At 37.7% G+C, this 17,500-nt stretch overlaps 3 protein-coding genes across 3 annotated transcripts in view; all 3 read left to right on the top strand.

Moving 5' to 3' along the window:
• The window catches only part of LOC137623441 (uncharacterized), a 2,200-nt gene extending 1,263 nt beyond the window's left edge, over positions 1-937 (top strand). Inside the window, exon 2 of the mRNA XM_068354277.1 lies at positions 78-937. Coding sequence (XP_068210378.1) covers positions 78-772 — 695 coding nt within the window. The 3' untranslated portion in view covers positions 773-937. The remainder of the gene's footprint in view (positions 1-77) is intronic.
• Positions 938-8,649: 7,712 nt separating this feature from the next.
• LOC137623442 (uncharacterized) lies at positions 8,650-11,052 on the top strand. The gene is made up of 2 exons (XM_068354278.1): positions 8,650-8,664; positions 10,057-11,052. The coding sequence occupies exons 1-2, from the start codon at positions 8,650-8,652 to the stop codon at positions 11,050-11,052; spliced, it is 1,011 nt and encodes a 336-aa protein (XP_068210379.1).
• A 5,795-nt stretch (positions 11,053-16,847) lies between these two features.
• LOC137623443 (uncharacterized) overlaps positions 16,848-17,500 on the top strand; it is a 672-nt gene continuing 19 nt past the window's right edge. Inside the window, exon 1 of the mRNA XM_068354279.1 lies at positions 16,848-17,500. This exon is cut by the window's right edge and continues 19 nt beyond it. Within this exon, the coding sequence (XP_068210380.1) occupies positions 16,848-17,500 (653 nt within the window).

Genomic DNA, 17,500 nt, shown 5'->3' on the forward strand with positions numbered 1-17,500 from the left:
GTTAAAAAAAAAAAAGAAAAAAAAAGAAAAAAAAAAGAAAGAAAAAAAAAATTTAAAACCGTTTGAATTCCAAATAGAACTGATTTACTTGAGGTTTCAATGCTGCACTGACGATCCCCTCATCTTGAAGACCTACAAATGGGACTTCATCAAAGGTTTCGGCTGGAAGGGAATGTTTTGGGAGGCTGATGTCTTGAGGAAACTAGAGCGCGTTCGAGGCACGCCCAAACTGATCGCCGTCGACCCTTTCAGCCACCAGAACGCCATGATCATGACCGACTGCGGCACCACGACCTTCAAGCGTTGGGTGCGTAAGAATGCTGGCGACGCGCTAAAGCAAGTAAGGCTCCTAGTCAAGGTCAGCGGGATCCTGCGGGAGATCCACGCCCTAGGTATCAGCCACAACGACCTGCACATCGAAAACATCATCATCGACGAGGCTACGGACGAGCCGTCCATTATCGACTTCGGAGGATCGATGCCCTTTGGCCAGAGGAGCTGGAGGACTCTCTTCTTGCCCTGCGTGCCGTTTCTGCAGTTGGTATGCATAAAACCAATCGACCAGTTCGTCGACATCCGAAACTTTGATCGACTCATGAGGTTCGCCGAGCATCAGATGAGATTAGATGGGCCAGCCATGGTGGCGTACAGAGACTTGTACAAGGATTGTAGAACCGGTAAGGTCAAGTCTGCTGAGGAACTGCATAAGAGGATTCTTGCCATTGCTGTGATGCTCGAAGAAAAGGAGACGACAAGAACTGAAAATGATTAGAAAATTTGCATTTTTGGTTGATGTTTTCACCGTGAGATCTTGAAGGAAATAAGGGACTTATTGTTATGTTGTCAACATTTTGCTAAATATATGGTATTTATTTTGTGAAGGAAAACTATTTTATAAATGTTTTGTATAAAATATATATTAAACTCAAAATCATAAGTATCATTTTCTTAACCTACATTTAGATTTCTATAACTAAAGATTCTCTGAATTACCGTTGTGACTTTCTTGTATTCTTAGGCTTTGATCTGTTTGTTATATGAAAAAGTTAAAACGGAAAAGCTAAAATTTTAGATGTTTTATTAATATTAATTAAACTTGTTGCACATACAGATGATGCTACACTCTTTGCATCAATTCCATCTCCTGAATGTAGATCTCGGGTTACTGAGTCCCTTCAAAGAGATATAGCTAAATATGGTGCAAATTATGGTGTATGAAGTTGAATCCTAACAAAACCCAAAGTATGACTGTCAGTAGGTCAAGGACCGTGGATCCTCAAAATCTGGATCCTAGCATTGATAATGTTTCTTTAACTTTATATGACCTTTAAAATTTTAGGTGTAGTTCTCGACAGCAAATCTACTTTTGAGAAACAATTTAGGTCTGTGTCTTCTTCAATTGCACAAAAAATTGGTTTATAGAGAGAGTCTTTCAAGATTTTTGGTGATCTATCTAGTCTGAAGAAGTGTTTTAATTTTTTTCATTTTACCTTGTTTCGAGTATTGTTCTCCTGTTCGATCTTCAGCTGCGGATTCTCATCTTAATTTGTTAGAAAGGAACTTACGGTCTATTATATTTCTTATTCCTAATCTAGATATTAATCTCTGGTACTGTCGTTCAATTAGTTCATTATGCATGTTGTATTAGATGTTTTATAATTCTGACCATCCTTCACATTCAGATCTTCCCGGACAGCACATCCTGTTCGTAATACTAGTTATGCAGTTCATTCTTAAAGTTAGGACTTCTCCATCATAAGGCTCAATGCTACACAGTACTCCAGAAGTTTTATTCCAGCTGTAACAAGTTGTGGAATGATCTTCCTAATCGGGTAGTTGAATCAGTAGAACTGCACAAGTAGAGGGAAAATTCAATAAAGGGTTTCAGGGGTCAGTCAGGAGAGAGTTTGCTCCTTGTGTTTCCTCTTTTATTTCCCTCAGAAAAGGGAACATAAGGAACGTTTCCTCAGATGTTATTTAAAGGGATGGAAGACTATTGCTTCGGGTTCAAACTCTCTCTCTCTCCCTCTCTCTCTCTCTCTCTCTCTCTCTCTCTCTCTCTCTCTACCGATGACCTGTCCTACAAAAAGGTGTGTCCGAAGTCCGAAGTTTATACATAAAATATCTGTTTTAATGTTGTTAATGTTTTGGAAATATTTCATTTAAATTTTTCACTACTTCTTACATCGTTTATTTATTTCCTTATTTCCTTTTTCTCCCTGGGCTAATTTTCCATGTTGGAGCCCTTGGGCTTATAGCATCTTGCTTTTCCAACTAGGGTCATAGCTTAGCTTGTAATAATAATAATAATAATAATAATAAGAATAATAATAATAATAATAATAATAATAATAATAATCATGATGTATGGTATCAATCTTAAAGCATTCGTTAAGAATTAATCACAATACTAAGTCTTTTGCTCTAAGAAATTTCTTTCAGACATGAGCCTACTTGACTTCCATATGATAATTGTTGATGAAAATATCTTCTCATTTAACTGAATCGTAAAGGATAAAAGGAATGGAAACATGATAATTCATTTAAAGGTCTTTTATTGAAATGTCAAGTACCCTACATACTAAATGTAAATCATAATAATCTTTTCAATCTTGTAGGAACAAAATAGAAATATGAACCATATGGAAGTCTCTCTCTCTCTCTCTCTCTCTCTCTCTCTCTCTCTCTCTCTCTCTCTCTCTCATATTTTGATTTTCCTGTCTTGCGCTTCTGAGCTGTCTCCCAGACCCCAACGATAGTCTATAGGTCTCAAATTCATCAATTTGTGAAAATCAAACTTTTGCAGAATTCTAGGTCACTGAGCCTATCAGGACAATACTGTACAGTCTGATTGGACGTTCTCAAGCAAAGTTTTGGCCCTGATCACCAAGTAGGCCTACAGTAGGCCGGCACCTGTAACTTTATTTCGGCATGTTAGGAAATGAATTTACAACCCATGTGGTAATGAATAGTTTTTTAAGGAAACGTGCACTTTATTATGTTAAGTTAGGTTAGGTTAAGACATTGAGTGTTAAACTGAACATTTTACACGTAGGCCTATTCAACAATCAGTTTTGCTGATGATGTTTTGATTCCTTAACAGTTCAACTATTTAAGTTTGTAAAGGAAACTGGGAAGAAAACAAGGAGCCTTTTCTATGTTCTGTATTTAAGATCATTGGACAGAGGCTATGGTACTACCCAAGATTAGAGAACAATGGTTGGTTCTAGAGTGTCCTTTTCCTAAAATAGCTGCTTACCACAGCTAAAGAGTCATCCACCCTTGCCAAGAAGAGAGTAGCCACTGAACAATGACAGTGCAATAGTTAACGCCTTGAGCAAAGAAGAATTATATGGTAATCTCAGAGTGTATGCGGAGAGAGGAGAATGTGGTGGTTTAAGTCAGACTATCCGGTGTATGTGTAAGTAGCCTAAAGGAAAAATGAGCCGTAACCGGAGAGAAAGAGAGCTAATGAAGTACTGTCTGACCAGTCAAACGACCAAATAACTCTTTAGCAGTAGTATCTCAACGAGGACGAACTTTGAAAAAATGTGAGGATAGAGTTACAATGAGTTACAAGGATTTTGGATGTCTCAAAGACATTTTATTCCATCCGCAGAGACTCCATAATGCTCTTTGGTAGAGCGATTTATTTTAAGCATTTAATTTTAGAAAGTTCTTATGATCTTGTCTAACTTATTCTTGAAATTGTTTACCTGTCATTGTTTACTACATCCTTTGGAAGTCTATTCCAAGTATTTGCTATTTTGTATGTAAAGCAATTGCCACATTGAGGGATGTTGCATGTTTATAAATACAGTTTGGATCCGTTACCTCTGGACTGATTTTTGTTAAGCATGAATAGATTGTGATCTACATTTGCTTTCCTTTAAGAATATTAGGCAGTGGGTTGGCCAAGGCACCAGCCACCCTTTGAGATACTACCGCTAGAGAGTTATGGGATCCTTTGACTGGCCATTCAGTATTAAATTGGATCCTTCTCTCTGGTTACGGTTCATTTTCTCTTTACCAACACATATACCGAATTGTCTGGCCCATTCTTTACAGATTCTCCTCTGTCCTCATACATTTGACAACACTGAGATTACCGGACAATTCTTCTTTCACCCAAGGGGTTAACTACTGCACTCTAATTGTTCAGTGGCTACTTTCCTCTTGGTAAGGGCAGAAGAGACTCTTTAGCTATGGTAAGCAGTTCTTCTGGGAGAAGGACACTCCAAAATCAAACCATTGTTCTCTAGTCTCGGGTAGTGCCATAACCTCTTTACCATGGTGTTCCACTGTCTTGGGTTAGAGTTCTCTTGCTTGAGGGTACACTTGGGCACACTGTTCTATCTAGTTTCTTTTCCTCTTGCTTTGTTAAAGTTTTTATAGTTTTTAAGGGAAATATTTATTTCAGTGTTGTTACTGTTCTTAAAATATTTTACTTTTCCTTTTGTTCCTTTCCTCACAGGGCTATTATCCTTGTTGGGGCCCCTGGGCTTATAGCACCCTGATTTTCCAACTAGGGTTGTAGCTTAGCAAATAATAATAATAATAATAATAATAATAATAATAATAATAATAATAATATTGAATGCCTCTATTAACTCTCCCCTTAGTTGACGAGTTTGTAGATCAAATAACTTCAAACGTTCCATCCTCCATCTATATCCAAATTGCCTTAGTGTTAGAACTAGTTTGGTGACTGCTTCCAGTATATCTATATCCATCTGAATACTTTGAGCCCAGAATTGGACTCCGTATTCTATATGGGGTCTTACTAGTGATGTGCACAGCTGTAGTACAGTGTCTTTGTTTCAGTATTTAAATTGTCTCTTTAAGTAACCTATTAGTTTATGTGCTTTCTTTTCAGCTTTTATGCTTTGTTTGGTGAACTTTAAATCCTTGCTGATAATAATGCCTAGCTCTTCCTCCTGGTCCACACTTTCTGTTTCATTACCCAGCAGTGAGGAATATGATTGTGGGTTACTATAACCTATGTGTATGACTTTACATTCCCTACAGTTGAAAGGCCTTCGCCATTTTCTGAACCATTCACCTAGCCCCTTTAGATCTTCTCTTAAGGCTTCTATGTCCTGAATTTGCAGCATTAATGCCTAATTTAGTATCGTCGGCAAATTTGGCTATTCTACAAGTTAATTCTAAATCTATGTCGTTAATGTAGATAAAAAATAGCCATGGTCCAAGGACGGATCTCCCTTTCATATCAGATGCTTAAATCCCTCATAAAGTAACTTATCCTCCACTTTTGTATGTTCCAGTAACTCTGTTAGATTTACCCCTTGCCTTTTAATGTTGTAGTATCGGCCTCCTCTGGGAGACCACCCTTTTCAAATTAATATGCTCTTACGGGCTGTCCAACGACAAGAGCCCGTGTCATTTCATTGGCATGGAAATCTACCCATCCATCCATCAAGGACGGATTCTTGAAGTACTCCGCTTATAACAGCTGCCCACTCTGAAGCTTCTCCATTGATTACAACTCTCTGTTTTCTGTTTGGTGCCCAATCTTTGATCCATTCAGCTGGCTTGGCAATGATGCCTAGTGCTCTAATTTTGACCATTATTTCTTTATGAGGAACTTTGCAAAAGTTTCTTTAAAATCTAGGTATATGATGTCTATTGCCCTGCTTGTGTCGTAAATGCTAAACATATTGTGGAAGAATTCCAAAAGATCTGTCACACAAGATCTCTTGTGTCTTAAGCCATTTTGGATGTCTATCAGAAAATAGTTTTTCTCTATATGTTCCACTATTGAGTCTAATATAATTGATTCAAAACTTTTTCAAGGCACTGAAGTTAGACACAGGTCGGTAGTTGCCAGTTTCTTCTTTTGGTTCCTTCTTGTAGATTGGAAGAACGTTTCCTCGTTTCCATCCCTGTGATGCCTTTCTTTCGTTGGCTCTCTTTCGGAACATTTTGTAAGTGTCTACAATCTCTTTTGGGTGAATATCATCTGGACCTGGTGCCTTAGACTTACTCAGTCCTTTCATTTTCTTTTTGACATCATCCATTGTAAAGGTGATTCTATTTAATGGTTGTGGCCCTTCACATCTGATAGCTGGTTCGGGGAGGGTCGTTGATTCTTACGTAGGGATTACAGTTGCAAAATAAGTATTCATCAATTCGGCTTTTTCCAAATCATTTGTTATTAGATTACCCTCTGAGTCCCTTAATGGACTAATGTTGTTTTTGATTGGTTTTCTACTGTTTTCAAATGCAAAAAGTTCTTTTGGATTTTCTTTACTAGCTGAAGCCACTGTTTTCTCTTCATTGATCTTGACCTTTCTAACAAGTGTATCTACTTTTCACCTTAACTTCCTGTGCTCGGAAATTTCATGAATTGGAGGCTGTGGACCCATTGATTTATGTTTGCTGTCTCTACTTATTGCATTGGCAATTTCTCTGTTGAACCTCTTAGGTTGTGGAGTTCCATTTGGTAATTTTTTTTTTATGTGGTATACATTTGGGCCTGTTTTCATTATATATTTTAACAAAGGAGTCCCATTGTGTGGCTATGTTCCCTGTTTCGTCGTATTCTAAATTCTTTGTTTATTCCTTCCGTTTTATCCAGTTACTACGTCTGTAGTCTAAGTTTTTTATAATTTTCCTTTTTTTAGATGAGGAATATCTATCTGAAACCTAACTATTTTGTAGTCACTTTTGCCAATATTTTCGCCTGCAGAAACACTGGATACTAATTTTTATTCTGTTGCTAACACAATATCTAGTATGTTGTTCCTCTGGTTGGTTTATCGACCCACTGATTGAGGAATTCATTGTTGGCCAATTCTAGTGGCCCATGTCCCTTTGTGTTTGGTGTAAAATTCAGTGTCCCAGTTTACTTCTGCATTGAAGTCTCCCATTAGGACAGCTAACTTATTGTTAACTTCTTGGCCAAGTCGTCTATACAGCTCGTCATCCTGTTCTTGTGTTTTATGTGGTGGTCTGTATATTACTGCGTTTTTTCCTATGGTGTTAATATTTGCACCTGTCACTTCACATTCGGTGTCTAATTTGATTTGTATGGGGTTTAAGGGATTTTTTTTTTTTTTTTTGTAAGGCGGGATTTCATATTCTTAGATAAAATCTTTTTTTTTTTTTCCTTGAATCCAGGTCTCGGTAATGCCTATGACATCTAGTTCCTCGCTAGCTATCATTGCCCTGAAGTTTCCCATTTTTCTTCTAACTGACTGAGCATTAAATTGTGACACTCAGAAAATGTTTTATCTTTTTTTTCTTCCTCTGTGGCTTTATTAGTTTCCCCGATTTCCTAGTGTTTTAGGTTTGCTTTTATCTGTATTATCCAGTTTTTCATTCAAATTTCCTCTATTTGTTTTTGAAAGATTTTCTAAAGGTCTAGTTTGTGCTTAAGTAACTGTACTGTACAGGCTGAGATTAAGTTAGTTTCCGTATACTCTCTTGCCTTCTTGCAGGAGAGAGAGAGAGAGAGAGAGAGAGAGAGAGAGAGAGAGAGAGAGAGAGAGAGAGAGAGAGAGACTTGAGTCTTTTATCATTCGTTCAATCCTCATCGCAATTAATTTATAGAGAAATGTCCCACAATCGTCTTCCTTTGACCAATGAGAGTCCCCATCTCCACAACTGCCAATTCATCCAAAATTCCATATCCATTCATCATCAGCTGGATCTTCCTTCCTCTTGTGATGATGAATCCTATTAACATGTCATAATAAACTATGCAGATTATAAATCCTCCCATCTCTTGCCCGGGGGATTACTGCAATTATGGGTGATTTCATCGACATGAACGGTGGCCAACAGTTCATCGTTAAATCATTGTGAATATTTGGCTTAGGAGGAATGAAGGAATTTCAATCCTCTTGTCTCCTCTTTCCTGTTTGTTGGTTTAAGCTATTCTTTCTTCCTTTTCCTCTTCTTCAAGTAGAGATTTTTCTTATTGTAAAGGCCAGGGAGTTCGGAAACCTAATATTCTTGTCTAAAGAAATGAATGACTGAATGATTGGAAGTTGTCTGGCATCCTGACATCGAAGGTCATTGCCGCCGATCTTGTCTAAAGGAATGAAAAGCAACTGGATGAAGAGAGAGGGGGGAAACGGCAATCTAACTTACCAGAAGATAAAAAGTTTCAGAATTCTGGAAAACAGAAAGTTGATAACTACTTGTAATTTGAGTGTCCTGTTTATGTGGTTGACACTTGACTTGTAATTTAAATGCACTTTTGTTAGTTAGTTGCTGACATATTATTTTCCTGTGCTTTTTATGTGACTAACTGTTTACTGCCAAATGTAAAGTCCTTTAGTTAATTAGCAACTGTAATTGCAATGTAATATTATATTTCATCTTTTTAGAAAATAAAGCAGCAAAATAAAATTTTGTATTTATAAACATTTCCTTTGAAAGTTGAAAAATTATATGATTTTTATTCTATTTGTTTATTTTTTTTTTTATTTTTTTTTTTTTTTACAAATGTCGGACAAATAAAGACTATAAGTAGAGGTCATTATTGTGCTTAGCATTTGGTGGATTAAATATTGTGTCTATATATGGCTGCATTCATATTTGTCACATGGCAAAAAACGAGCATCACAAATAAATGTATAAGATAAGAAGTTGCTGTAGTTAAAAGTTGGAGAGTGCGCCCAAATGGGCGGGGGAAATGTAAAGAGGATGAAAGAAATTGGAAGGTGGAAAAGGATGAATGGACAAGAAGCAAATACTGTTCAAAGTAGCAGAGGTCACAGCAAAAAATAAAATAAAAATGTAAACACATGAGAAGGAAAATAAAGTGCAGAAGATCAGGGAAAGAAGAGGGAGACGACTCGAAGAGGAGTAACTTAAAAAGCCAAAGGATAAATCTCTCTCTCTCTCTCTCTCTCTCTCTGGTGTTCCTTTGTTGTAGATTGTGGTGGGAAGTGGTCCAAGGTGGGAGGATATGAAGTGAAGGTTTTTACAAGGTTACTGAGAAGACTTGATGGAGAAGGAAAATTAAATAACTTTAATAAACAGAAAAGCTGAAAGCTGACAAGCACATGCATTCAGATCAAAGGCCGTGCCGCTGTATATTGTCTGTATAAAATCCTGTTATTCATTCTCCATTTTCTTCTTATTGCAAAAACCAAGATGATGGAAAATTGGATTTTAGACACGTGTGTTTCCATATATCTCCCTGCCTGTTTGTCTGTTCGCGATATATCTAGTCATAGGGTAGAAGAGACTCTTTAGCTATGGTAAGCAACTCCTCTAGGAGAAGGACACTCCAAAATCAAACTAATACTCTCTAGTCCAGGATAGTGCCATAGCCTCTGTACCACGGTCTTCTACTGTCTTGGAGGAGAATTCTCTTGCTTGAGGGTACACTCGGGTACAAACTTCGATCTTATTTCTCTTCCTCTTACTTTTTTTTTTTTTAAGTTTTTATAGTCTATTTATGAAAGATCTGTTTGAATGTTGTTACTGTTTTTAAAATAGTTTATATTGTTCATTACTTTTCTTGTAGTTTATTTACTTATTTACTTTCCTCACTGAGCTATTTTCCCTGTTGGAGCCCTTGGGCTTATAGCATCCTGCTTTTCCAACTAGGATTGTAGCTTAGCAAGTAATAATAATAATAATAATAATAATAATAATAATAATAATAATAATAAAATAACAATAATAATAATAATAATAATAATAATAATAATAAAAAAAAATAATGATAATAATATAACCCGGACAGACATCGCGTGATTTCCTTAGTATAATGAGTTTTATATTTGGCGCAGTTTTCTAGACAACAGCCTAATTAATTAAGGATTATAAATAATGAAATATTACTAAGAACCCTTAACATTTTAATCTAAAAAGTCACACACACACACACACACAGTTGTTTTTGATGCTGTTAATAGTTTATATATGACATGTCTGTTTTGACGTTGTTACTGTTTTTAGAATGATTTATTGTTAATTTGTTCTCTTCATTTATTTATTTCCTTATTTCTTTTCCTCACTGGGCTATTTTTCCCTGTTGGAGCCCCTGGGCTTATAGCATCTTGCTTTTCCAACTAGGGTTGTAGCTTGGATAGTAATAATAATAATAATATCCTACCCCGTCTACTGTCCCTCTCCAACTCCCCGATATCCTACCCCGTCTACTGTCCCTTTCCACCTCTCCGATATCCTACCTCGTCTACCTTCCCTCTCCACCTCCCCGATATCCTACCCCGTCTTCTGTCCCTCTCCACCTCTCCGATATCCTACCCCGTCTACCTTCCCTCTCCACCTCCCCGATATCCTACCCCGTCTTCTGTCCCTCTCCACCTCTCCGATATCCTACCCCGTCTACCTTCCCTCTCCACCTCCCCGATATCCTACCCCGTCTTCTGTCCCTCTCCACCTCTCCGATATCCTACCCCGTCTACCTTCCCTCTCCACCTCCCCGATATCCTACCCCGTCTTCTGTCCCTCTCCACCTCTCCGATATCCTACCTCGTCTACCTTCCCTCTCCACCTCCCCGATATCCTACCCCGTCTTCTGTCCCTCTCCACCTCTCCGATATCCTACCCCGTCTACCTTCCCTCTCCACCTCCCCGATATCCTACCCCGTCTTCTGTCCCTCTCCACCTCTCCGATATCCTACCCCGTCTACCTTCCCTCTCCACCTCCCCGATATCCTACCCCGTCTTCTGTCCCTCTCCACCTCTCCGATATCCTACCTCGTCTACCTTCCCTCTCCACCTCCCCGATATCCTACCCCGTCTTCTGTCCCTCTCCACCTCTCCGATATCCTACCCCGTCTACCTTCCCTCTCCACCTCCCCGATATCCTACCCCGTCTTCTGTCCCTCTCCACCTCTCCGATATCCTACCTCGTCTACCTTCCCTCTCCACCTCCCCGATATCCTACCCCGTCTTCTGTCCCTCTCCACCTCTCCGATATCCTACCCCGTCTACTGTCCCTCTCCACCTCCCCAATATCCTACCCGACTCACCTTGTTTTTTAGTTTCCAAATGATCAAGACGATGGAAAAAGTGGACGTCATTACAAAGATTGATTATTCTTGACCATTTAGCCGCTCGATTTAAGGCTCGATGTCTTCTATTACATTTGATTACCCTCACCAACGAAGTAAGTTAGAGAGGAGGTTATGTTTTAGCCATTGTTTGTTTGTGTGAAATAACTCCTGGTAACAATTTTACTTTCAGGGATTAATCCTTATATCAAGATATGGAAGTGATTAAATTTTGAAAATCTTAGGTAAAAGGTCAAGGTTAAGGTTGAACGAAAGGTCGTTTGTATATGAATAATTTTCTGGCCACAATGTTACTCTAAAATTAGTGATATTTTCAGGGATTAATTGTTATGCCAAGACGTAGAAGTGATTCAATTTTGAAAGTCCTATGTCAAAGGTCATGGTCAATGTCGAGCAAAGGTCGTTTAAATGTAAGTAACTTCCTGGCAAGAATTTTAATCAGAGAGAAGTGAGAATTTCAGTGATTAATTGCTATGCTAAGACGTGGAAATGATTGAATTTTGAAACTCGTAGGTCATAGGTCAGGGTCAAGGTTGAGCAAAATTTCGAGAAATAAGCTGCCTTGGCCGAGGTCTGCGCTCTAAAGAGTGCCCCTCTAGTTCAGGAGAGAAAACATCGTATTTTTCATATTCTTGTGGTATTTACTGTATACACTATTGAAAGTTTTAATATCTTCAACTCATAAATGGATCTATGATTAATTATCAGCATACAAAGTTTTAAATGCTCGCATAAAATCATTCAGAGGCAAGTCAAGTTTAAAGAGTGAAATAAATATTCATTCTTCTATTGCTGAATATTCTTGGCTCTGGCGTTTCAGTTTAGGCCTCAAAATTTGTCAAAACGAAGCAATAAACAGTAATAAATACATCATGGATCTAGAAAGAAGGAAAATGGAGTTTGTGAAACAATACACAAGAAACCATTTAATTCCTGTTAGTTCCCTTCCTAGAAAACAAGCTTGTTGCATATGCAGATGATGCTACTCTCTTTGCATCAATTCCATCCCCTGAATGTAGATCTAGGGTTGGTGAATCCCTTAATAGAGATTTAGCTAGAATTAGTGCATGGTGCAAATTATGGGGTATGAAGTTGAATTCTAACAAAACTCAAAGTATGATTGTAAGTAGGTTAAGGACGGTGGCTCCTCAACATCCGGATCTCAGTATTGATAATGTTTCTTTAAATATGTATGACTCTTTTAAAATTTTAGGTGTGATTCTCGACAGTAAATTTACTTTTGAGAAACATAAAAGGCCTGTGTCTTCTTCAATTGCACAAAAAATAGGCTTATTGAGAAAGTCTTTCAAGATTTTCGGTGATCAATCTATTCTGAAGAAGTGTTTAAATTCTTTCATTCTACCTTGTTTTGAGTATTGTTCTCCTGTCTGGTCTTCAGCTGCTGATTCGCATCTTAATTTGTTGGACAGAAACTTACGGTCTATTAAATTTCTTATTCCTGATCTAGATATTAATCTCTGGCACCGTCGTTCAATTAGTTCTTTTTGCATGTTGCATAAAATTTTTCATAACTCTGACCATCCTTTACATTCAGATCTCCCTGGACAATTCTATCCTGTTCGTAATACTAGGCAGGCAGTTAATTCTAATAGCCAGGCCTTCTCCATCACGAGGCTCAATACTACGCAGTACTCTAGAAGTTTTATTCCAGCTGTTACCAAGTTGTGGAATGATCTTCCTAATCGGGTGGTTGAATCAGTAGAACTTCAAAAGTTCAAAGTTGGAGCAAATGCTTTTTTGTTGACCAGGCGGACATGAGTCTATTTTTAGTTTATTTATGACATATTTGTTTTTGATGTTGTTAATAGTTTATATATGACATGTCTGTTTTGACGTTGTTACTTATTTTAGAATGATTTATTGTTAATTTGTTCTCTTCATTTATTTATTTCCTTATTTCCTTTCCTCACTGGGCTATTTTTCCCTGTTGGAGCCCCTGGGCTTATAGCATCTTGCTTTTCCAACTAGGGTTGTAGCTTGGATAGTAATAATAATAATAATAATAATTCCTTCATTGGAAGAAGAGGAAGAGTTCCATAGATGTAAATTAACGCTCGCCCTTAATAAACAGGAACCGAGATACAATATGGAAAAGACTCCATTCTTACCTAGTGGAATATTTATGATGACTCTGTGATGAGCTGGGTAGCGTCACTCATCCACGATTAAATCATTCGTAATTACTAAATGCCGTCAGCGATAAGCTGAATCGAATATACATGGGATCGTTTCCCGGACTGGTTAATGGCACTGGTGATTAGCGTTCTTCACAGATGGGAAGAGAGATCCAGCTGGCGATGGGGAGAATAAATCTGTGGAGTAATTGACCGCTAAAGAAGCAGATGACTTCGGGTGTTTAAAGCTATTTGGGATATGGCAGAGATGGCGGAATAAGAGGATTTAGTTCTATTTCTTTTTCGTCCATTGTTGATCATCTTTAGTTATTAATCCCATTTGCTGATTTTAATGGCTCATTGTATATGTATTGATTTTTATCTTCTGTCGTTTGGATGTTTGTTGGGACCGATATCTAAGTTGTTTTAAGTAAAAATGTTGTTATTGATGAGCGTTCATAGTTGATTATGTTCCTGCCATCATTTTCAGTTACTCTCAGATGGAATTAATAACTGATATTCAACGAAAGCCTGACAGAGTTTTCTTATTATTTAACAACCAAAACATCCAATCTTATACAAAGCATTTTAATATTAGAGTGATAACTCATGCAATTTCAATTTGGATACGGAAGCCCGAATATCCTACCTTCCTAACTCCTGAAATAAAGATAAATTTTACCTTTCCTTGCTTGGCTGGTCTCTCGATAAGTGTATTTAAGCAACATTGGATCTGATCTATATATGGGAGAAGAACGGACGTCGAATACCACACCCTATGGCCATCTCTGAAAAATCAAAATTCGGAGTAAACATGAAATAAAAGAGTGGTAAACTAAAAATAAACAAGGCTGCCTTATAGAAATGAAACATTCGTTAGCAAAACTTGAAACATATTTGGTAAGGACAGTGTAAATGGTAATGAGTCAAAATAAGGCTACAGATATCAACTGAGAGAGAGAGAGAGAGAGAGAGAGAGAGAGAGAGAGAGAGAGAGAGAGAGAGAGAGAGAGAGAGAGAGAGAGAGATATTTTATGACGAGACCGAAGCTCCAAAACAAAGATTTTTTTTTCGCTCACTCAATCAGAGAAAACTTCATTCCAAAAGTTAATTACTTTATTTTTTTAAAGAACGAAACTTAATCTTCAGGTGAAGAATCAATCCGCCATAATGATCAAAGAACTCGAATTAGTGAAAGGAAGAGTTAAGCATAAGCAGAAGAGATTCAGTTCTCTCTCCCTCTCTTTGTATTTGTTTTCCTGGATGTTTGTTTACTGAATGCTGTGTAGACATCAGCAATCTGAGGTCGTTCCATCACCTGCTAGTTCTAACACATTTCATTAATGTTTCTTTTGTTATTGATGTTTGATTATTTTAATTCATGCTGCTATGCATTTAAACTATCCTCTATATATACAGTACATATATATATATATATATATATATATATATATATATATATATATATAGATATATATATATATATATATATATATATATATATATGTATATAAATTATATATATATATATATATATATATATATATATACATATATATATATATATATATATATATATATATATATATATATATATATTTATATTCAAATACACAGTATATATGTACAACGTATATATATATATATATATATATATATATATATATATATATATATATATATATATATATATATATATATATATATATAGCATCAGTGCCAGTAGCAGTTACCAGTCCACTATAGAACAAATGCATCAAACATGTTCTCCCACTTACGTCTGTTTATGGTCTTTCTATGCCAGTCCTCTCCTGCAATTTTTCTTAGTTCGTCAATCCTTCATCTTCTCTTTCTTCCCATGCCTCATTTACAATATCTAGGGACCCAATCTGTTATTTTCAATGTCCATATATTATTTGTCATTCTCATTATTTGTCCTACCCGTGTCCCTTTCTTTTCTTTCATGTTGTTAGAATATCTACTTTAGTTTGCTCGCGTGTCCATGTTGCTCTTTTTCTGTCTCTTAGCATTATTTTCATCATTATTGTTTCCATAGCTCTTTGAGTTTTAACTAGCTTATGCTCCCTGTTTCTGATGCATAAGTTAATACTGGTTGGATTGTATGATTAAATACTTTTCTTTTTAAAGATTGTAGCATTTTACTTTTCATAATCTCATTTGGCTTACCAAATGTTCTCAATACCATGCTTATTCTTCTTTTAATTTCACTAACAATCCAGACTCATTTGTCACGCTGCATGCATCATTGAAATTTCTGCCTTTTGCCAGTATAGATACATTTGCCTGGATTCAGTATGCTGAATTTCAGTTTTGCATCAAGTTCGTGAATTACTCAAGCATCAAAGCAGAAAATGTTCTAGCTGCAATCCACAACAACACCTCCCGAAAAATCTCCGATTGGCTTTGTGAGCAATGTTATGCCCCAAACAGTATGATGTCCTCAAAAAACAACTCCTTGTTCAGTACTCAAAGTTACTACCTGCATGCGTAGCCAAGATTTTTCAGTTCTCAATAACCGCTGAGTGATCAAAAGGCATTGATAGTTCTCGTAGAAATGATCAGTATTGGTCGCCTTCAGCCAGCTACATATGTTCCTCATTGTGAACTGAACCTAGTTTGGGCTCTCTGAGTACAATGCCTGCCAGAACTTGTGTGAGCCGGCCTTCCCGATGTCAACACCTTCCCTCTGAAGGACCAGATAATTAGAGTCAATGCCCTTATAGACAACCACTTACCTACAGTCAAGAACTTCGTGAATATCTCCACTTCTGACGAATTAGACAACAATTAAACACTGACAGAAACTGAGGCGAATGCTGGAGGACATTGATGCCCCCCTTATGACATGTCTGAGCCCACACCTACCTATGCCTCCCAACCAACGTCCTCAGTGGGCGCTGAATCATACCCCTCAATTTCAGTGGTACTATAAACCCCTCAAGATTCGAGGGTGTTGCTAAGAATTGTCATATCTGATGTCAATGGTAAATAAAGTGTAAGTAGGCAATCACCTGTGGTGGTGGACTCGTCATTACCTAATCTCTTCTCTTTGCATGATATAGGATCTAACATGTGGTTTTTTGGTAGATTCTGGTGCTTGTCGTTCCTCTTAAGGGCATGACCCCATCATTCCAAGCCTGCAGATGTCTCTTTGGTGACTGCCAACAGATCTGCTATCAAACAGCCTCCTAAGACGCTTTTACATTCAAGCAATTTGATCTCATACCGACTATGCAGCACCTATGCACACCTCACTGAACGAAATTTAAAAAGCCTCCTTAGAAGTGATACAAAACAATGCCATGAGACTCATCAGCAGCTCTCCAATGTGGACCAGACTCTGCTTGTTAAAATCCGAAATTAACTTAATTTCCCCTTCAGCTAGGATCGACATCAGATACTGCAGTATCATATTCAAGGCAATCAAATGAGAAAGAGACTGCCCTTTGAACAACAGACTTAAAAAACTCCTCCCTTTGGTGGAGGAGATTAATCAGCCAAAGACGTACGTAAAGAGACTGCTGGACACACATAGAAAAATGCAAACGCAAAATGAAGCCTACAAAACAAAGGGGCAACAAAAGCATGATGCTTACATCACTCCTGCCCCCTCGTCTCCGGACCCCATCCTGTACTACTTCACCCTCCTTCCAGCAGCAAGCAAAGCTCTATGCACGCCAGAACAGCCAAAAATGCAATCAGCAATACCTCAGTCCACAACATCTACTATACTGATGGATCACTTGATCGTGATATTCCTGCAGCAGCAGCTGCACTCGTTTATCCATCAGGCTGCAGAGAAAACTGGAGGCATTCAAACCCCACCTCTACACTACAAAGCGAACTGGTGGCGATTGCCAAAGCCCTAGAACACTTGACCAGTCTACATGAAAGAAACACAACAATCCACACAGGCTTGAGAGGAGCCATTCTGGCTCTCAGCAACATAGAACCCACTGAAAATGTCTACCTGATCACAGCAATACAGTACCTAGCCTTAGCTTACCAAATCAACAACAGGCAAATAACCCTAAATTGGATTCCAAGTCACACTGGAATCACTGGCGATGACGAGGCTGATCACTTAGCTAAATCTGCTCTAATGTGCCAGACAATCAGTATCACACTTCAACTTTCACAGAAAACCATCAAGAATCGAATGGCAGCCTTTTGCAACATGCAAAAGACTACAAAAATAAGGCAAGCCTTCATTGATGGATCCAGATCAGCCAAATGGTATATCGAAACAACAAACCTAATTCCGTATCCACTTGCAATAAATATCCCCTGCCAAGTTGCAGTCATTATTTGGAGACAGCGTCA

The sequence above is a fragment of the Palaemon carinicauda genome, chromosome 30 (assembly GCF_036898095.1).
Source record: "Palaemon carinicauda isolate YSFRI2023 chromosome 30, ASM3689809v2, whole genome shotgun sequence".
In the NCBI taxonomy this organism is placed as follows: Eukaryota; Metazoa; Arthropoda; class Malacostraca; order Decapoda; family Palaemonidae; genus Palaemon; species Palaemon carinicauda.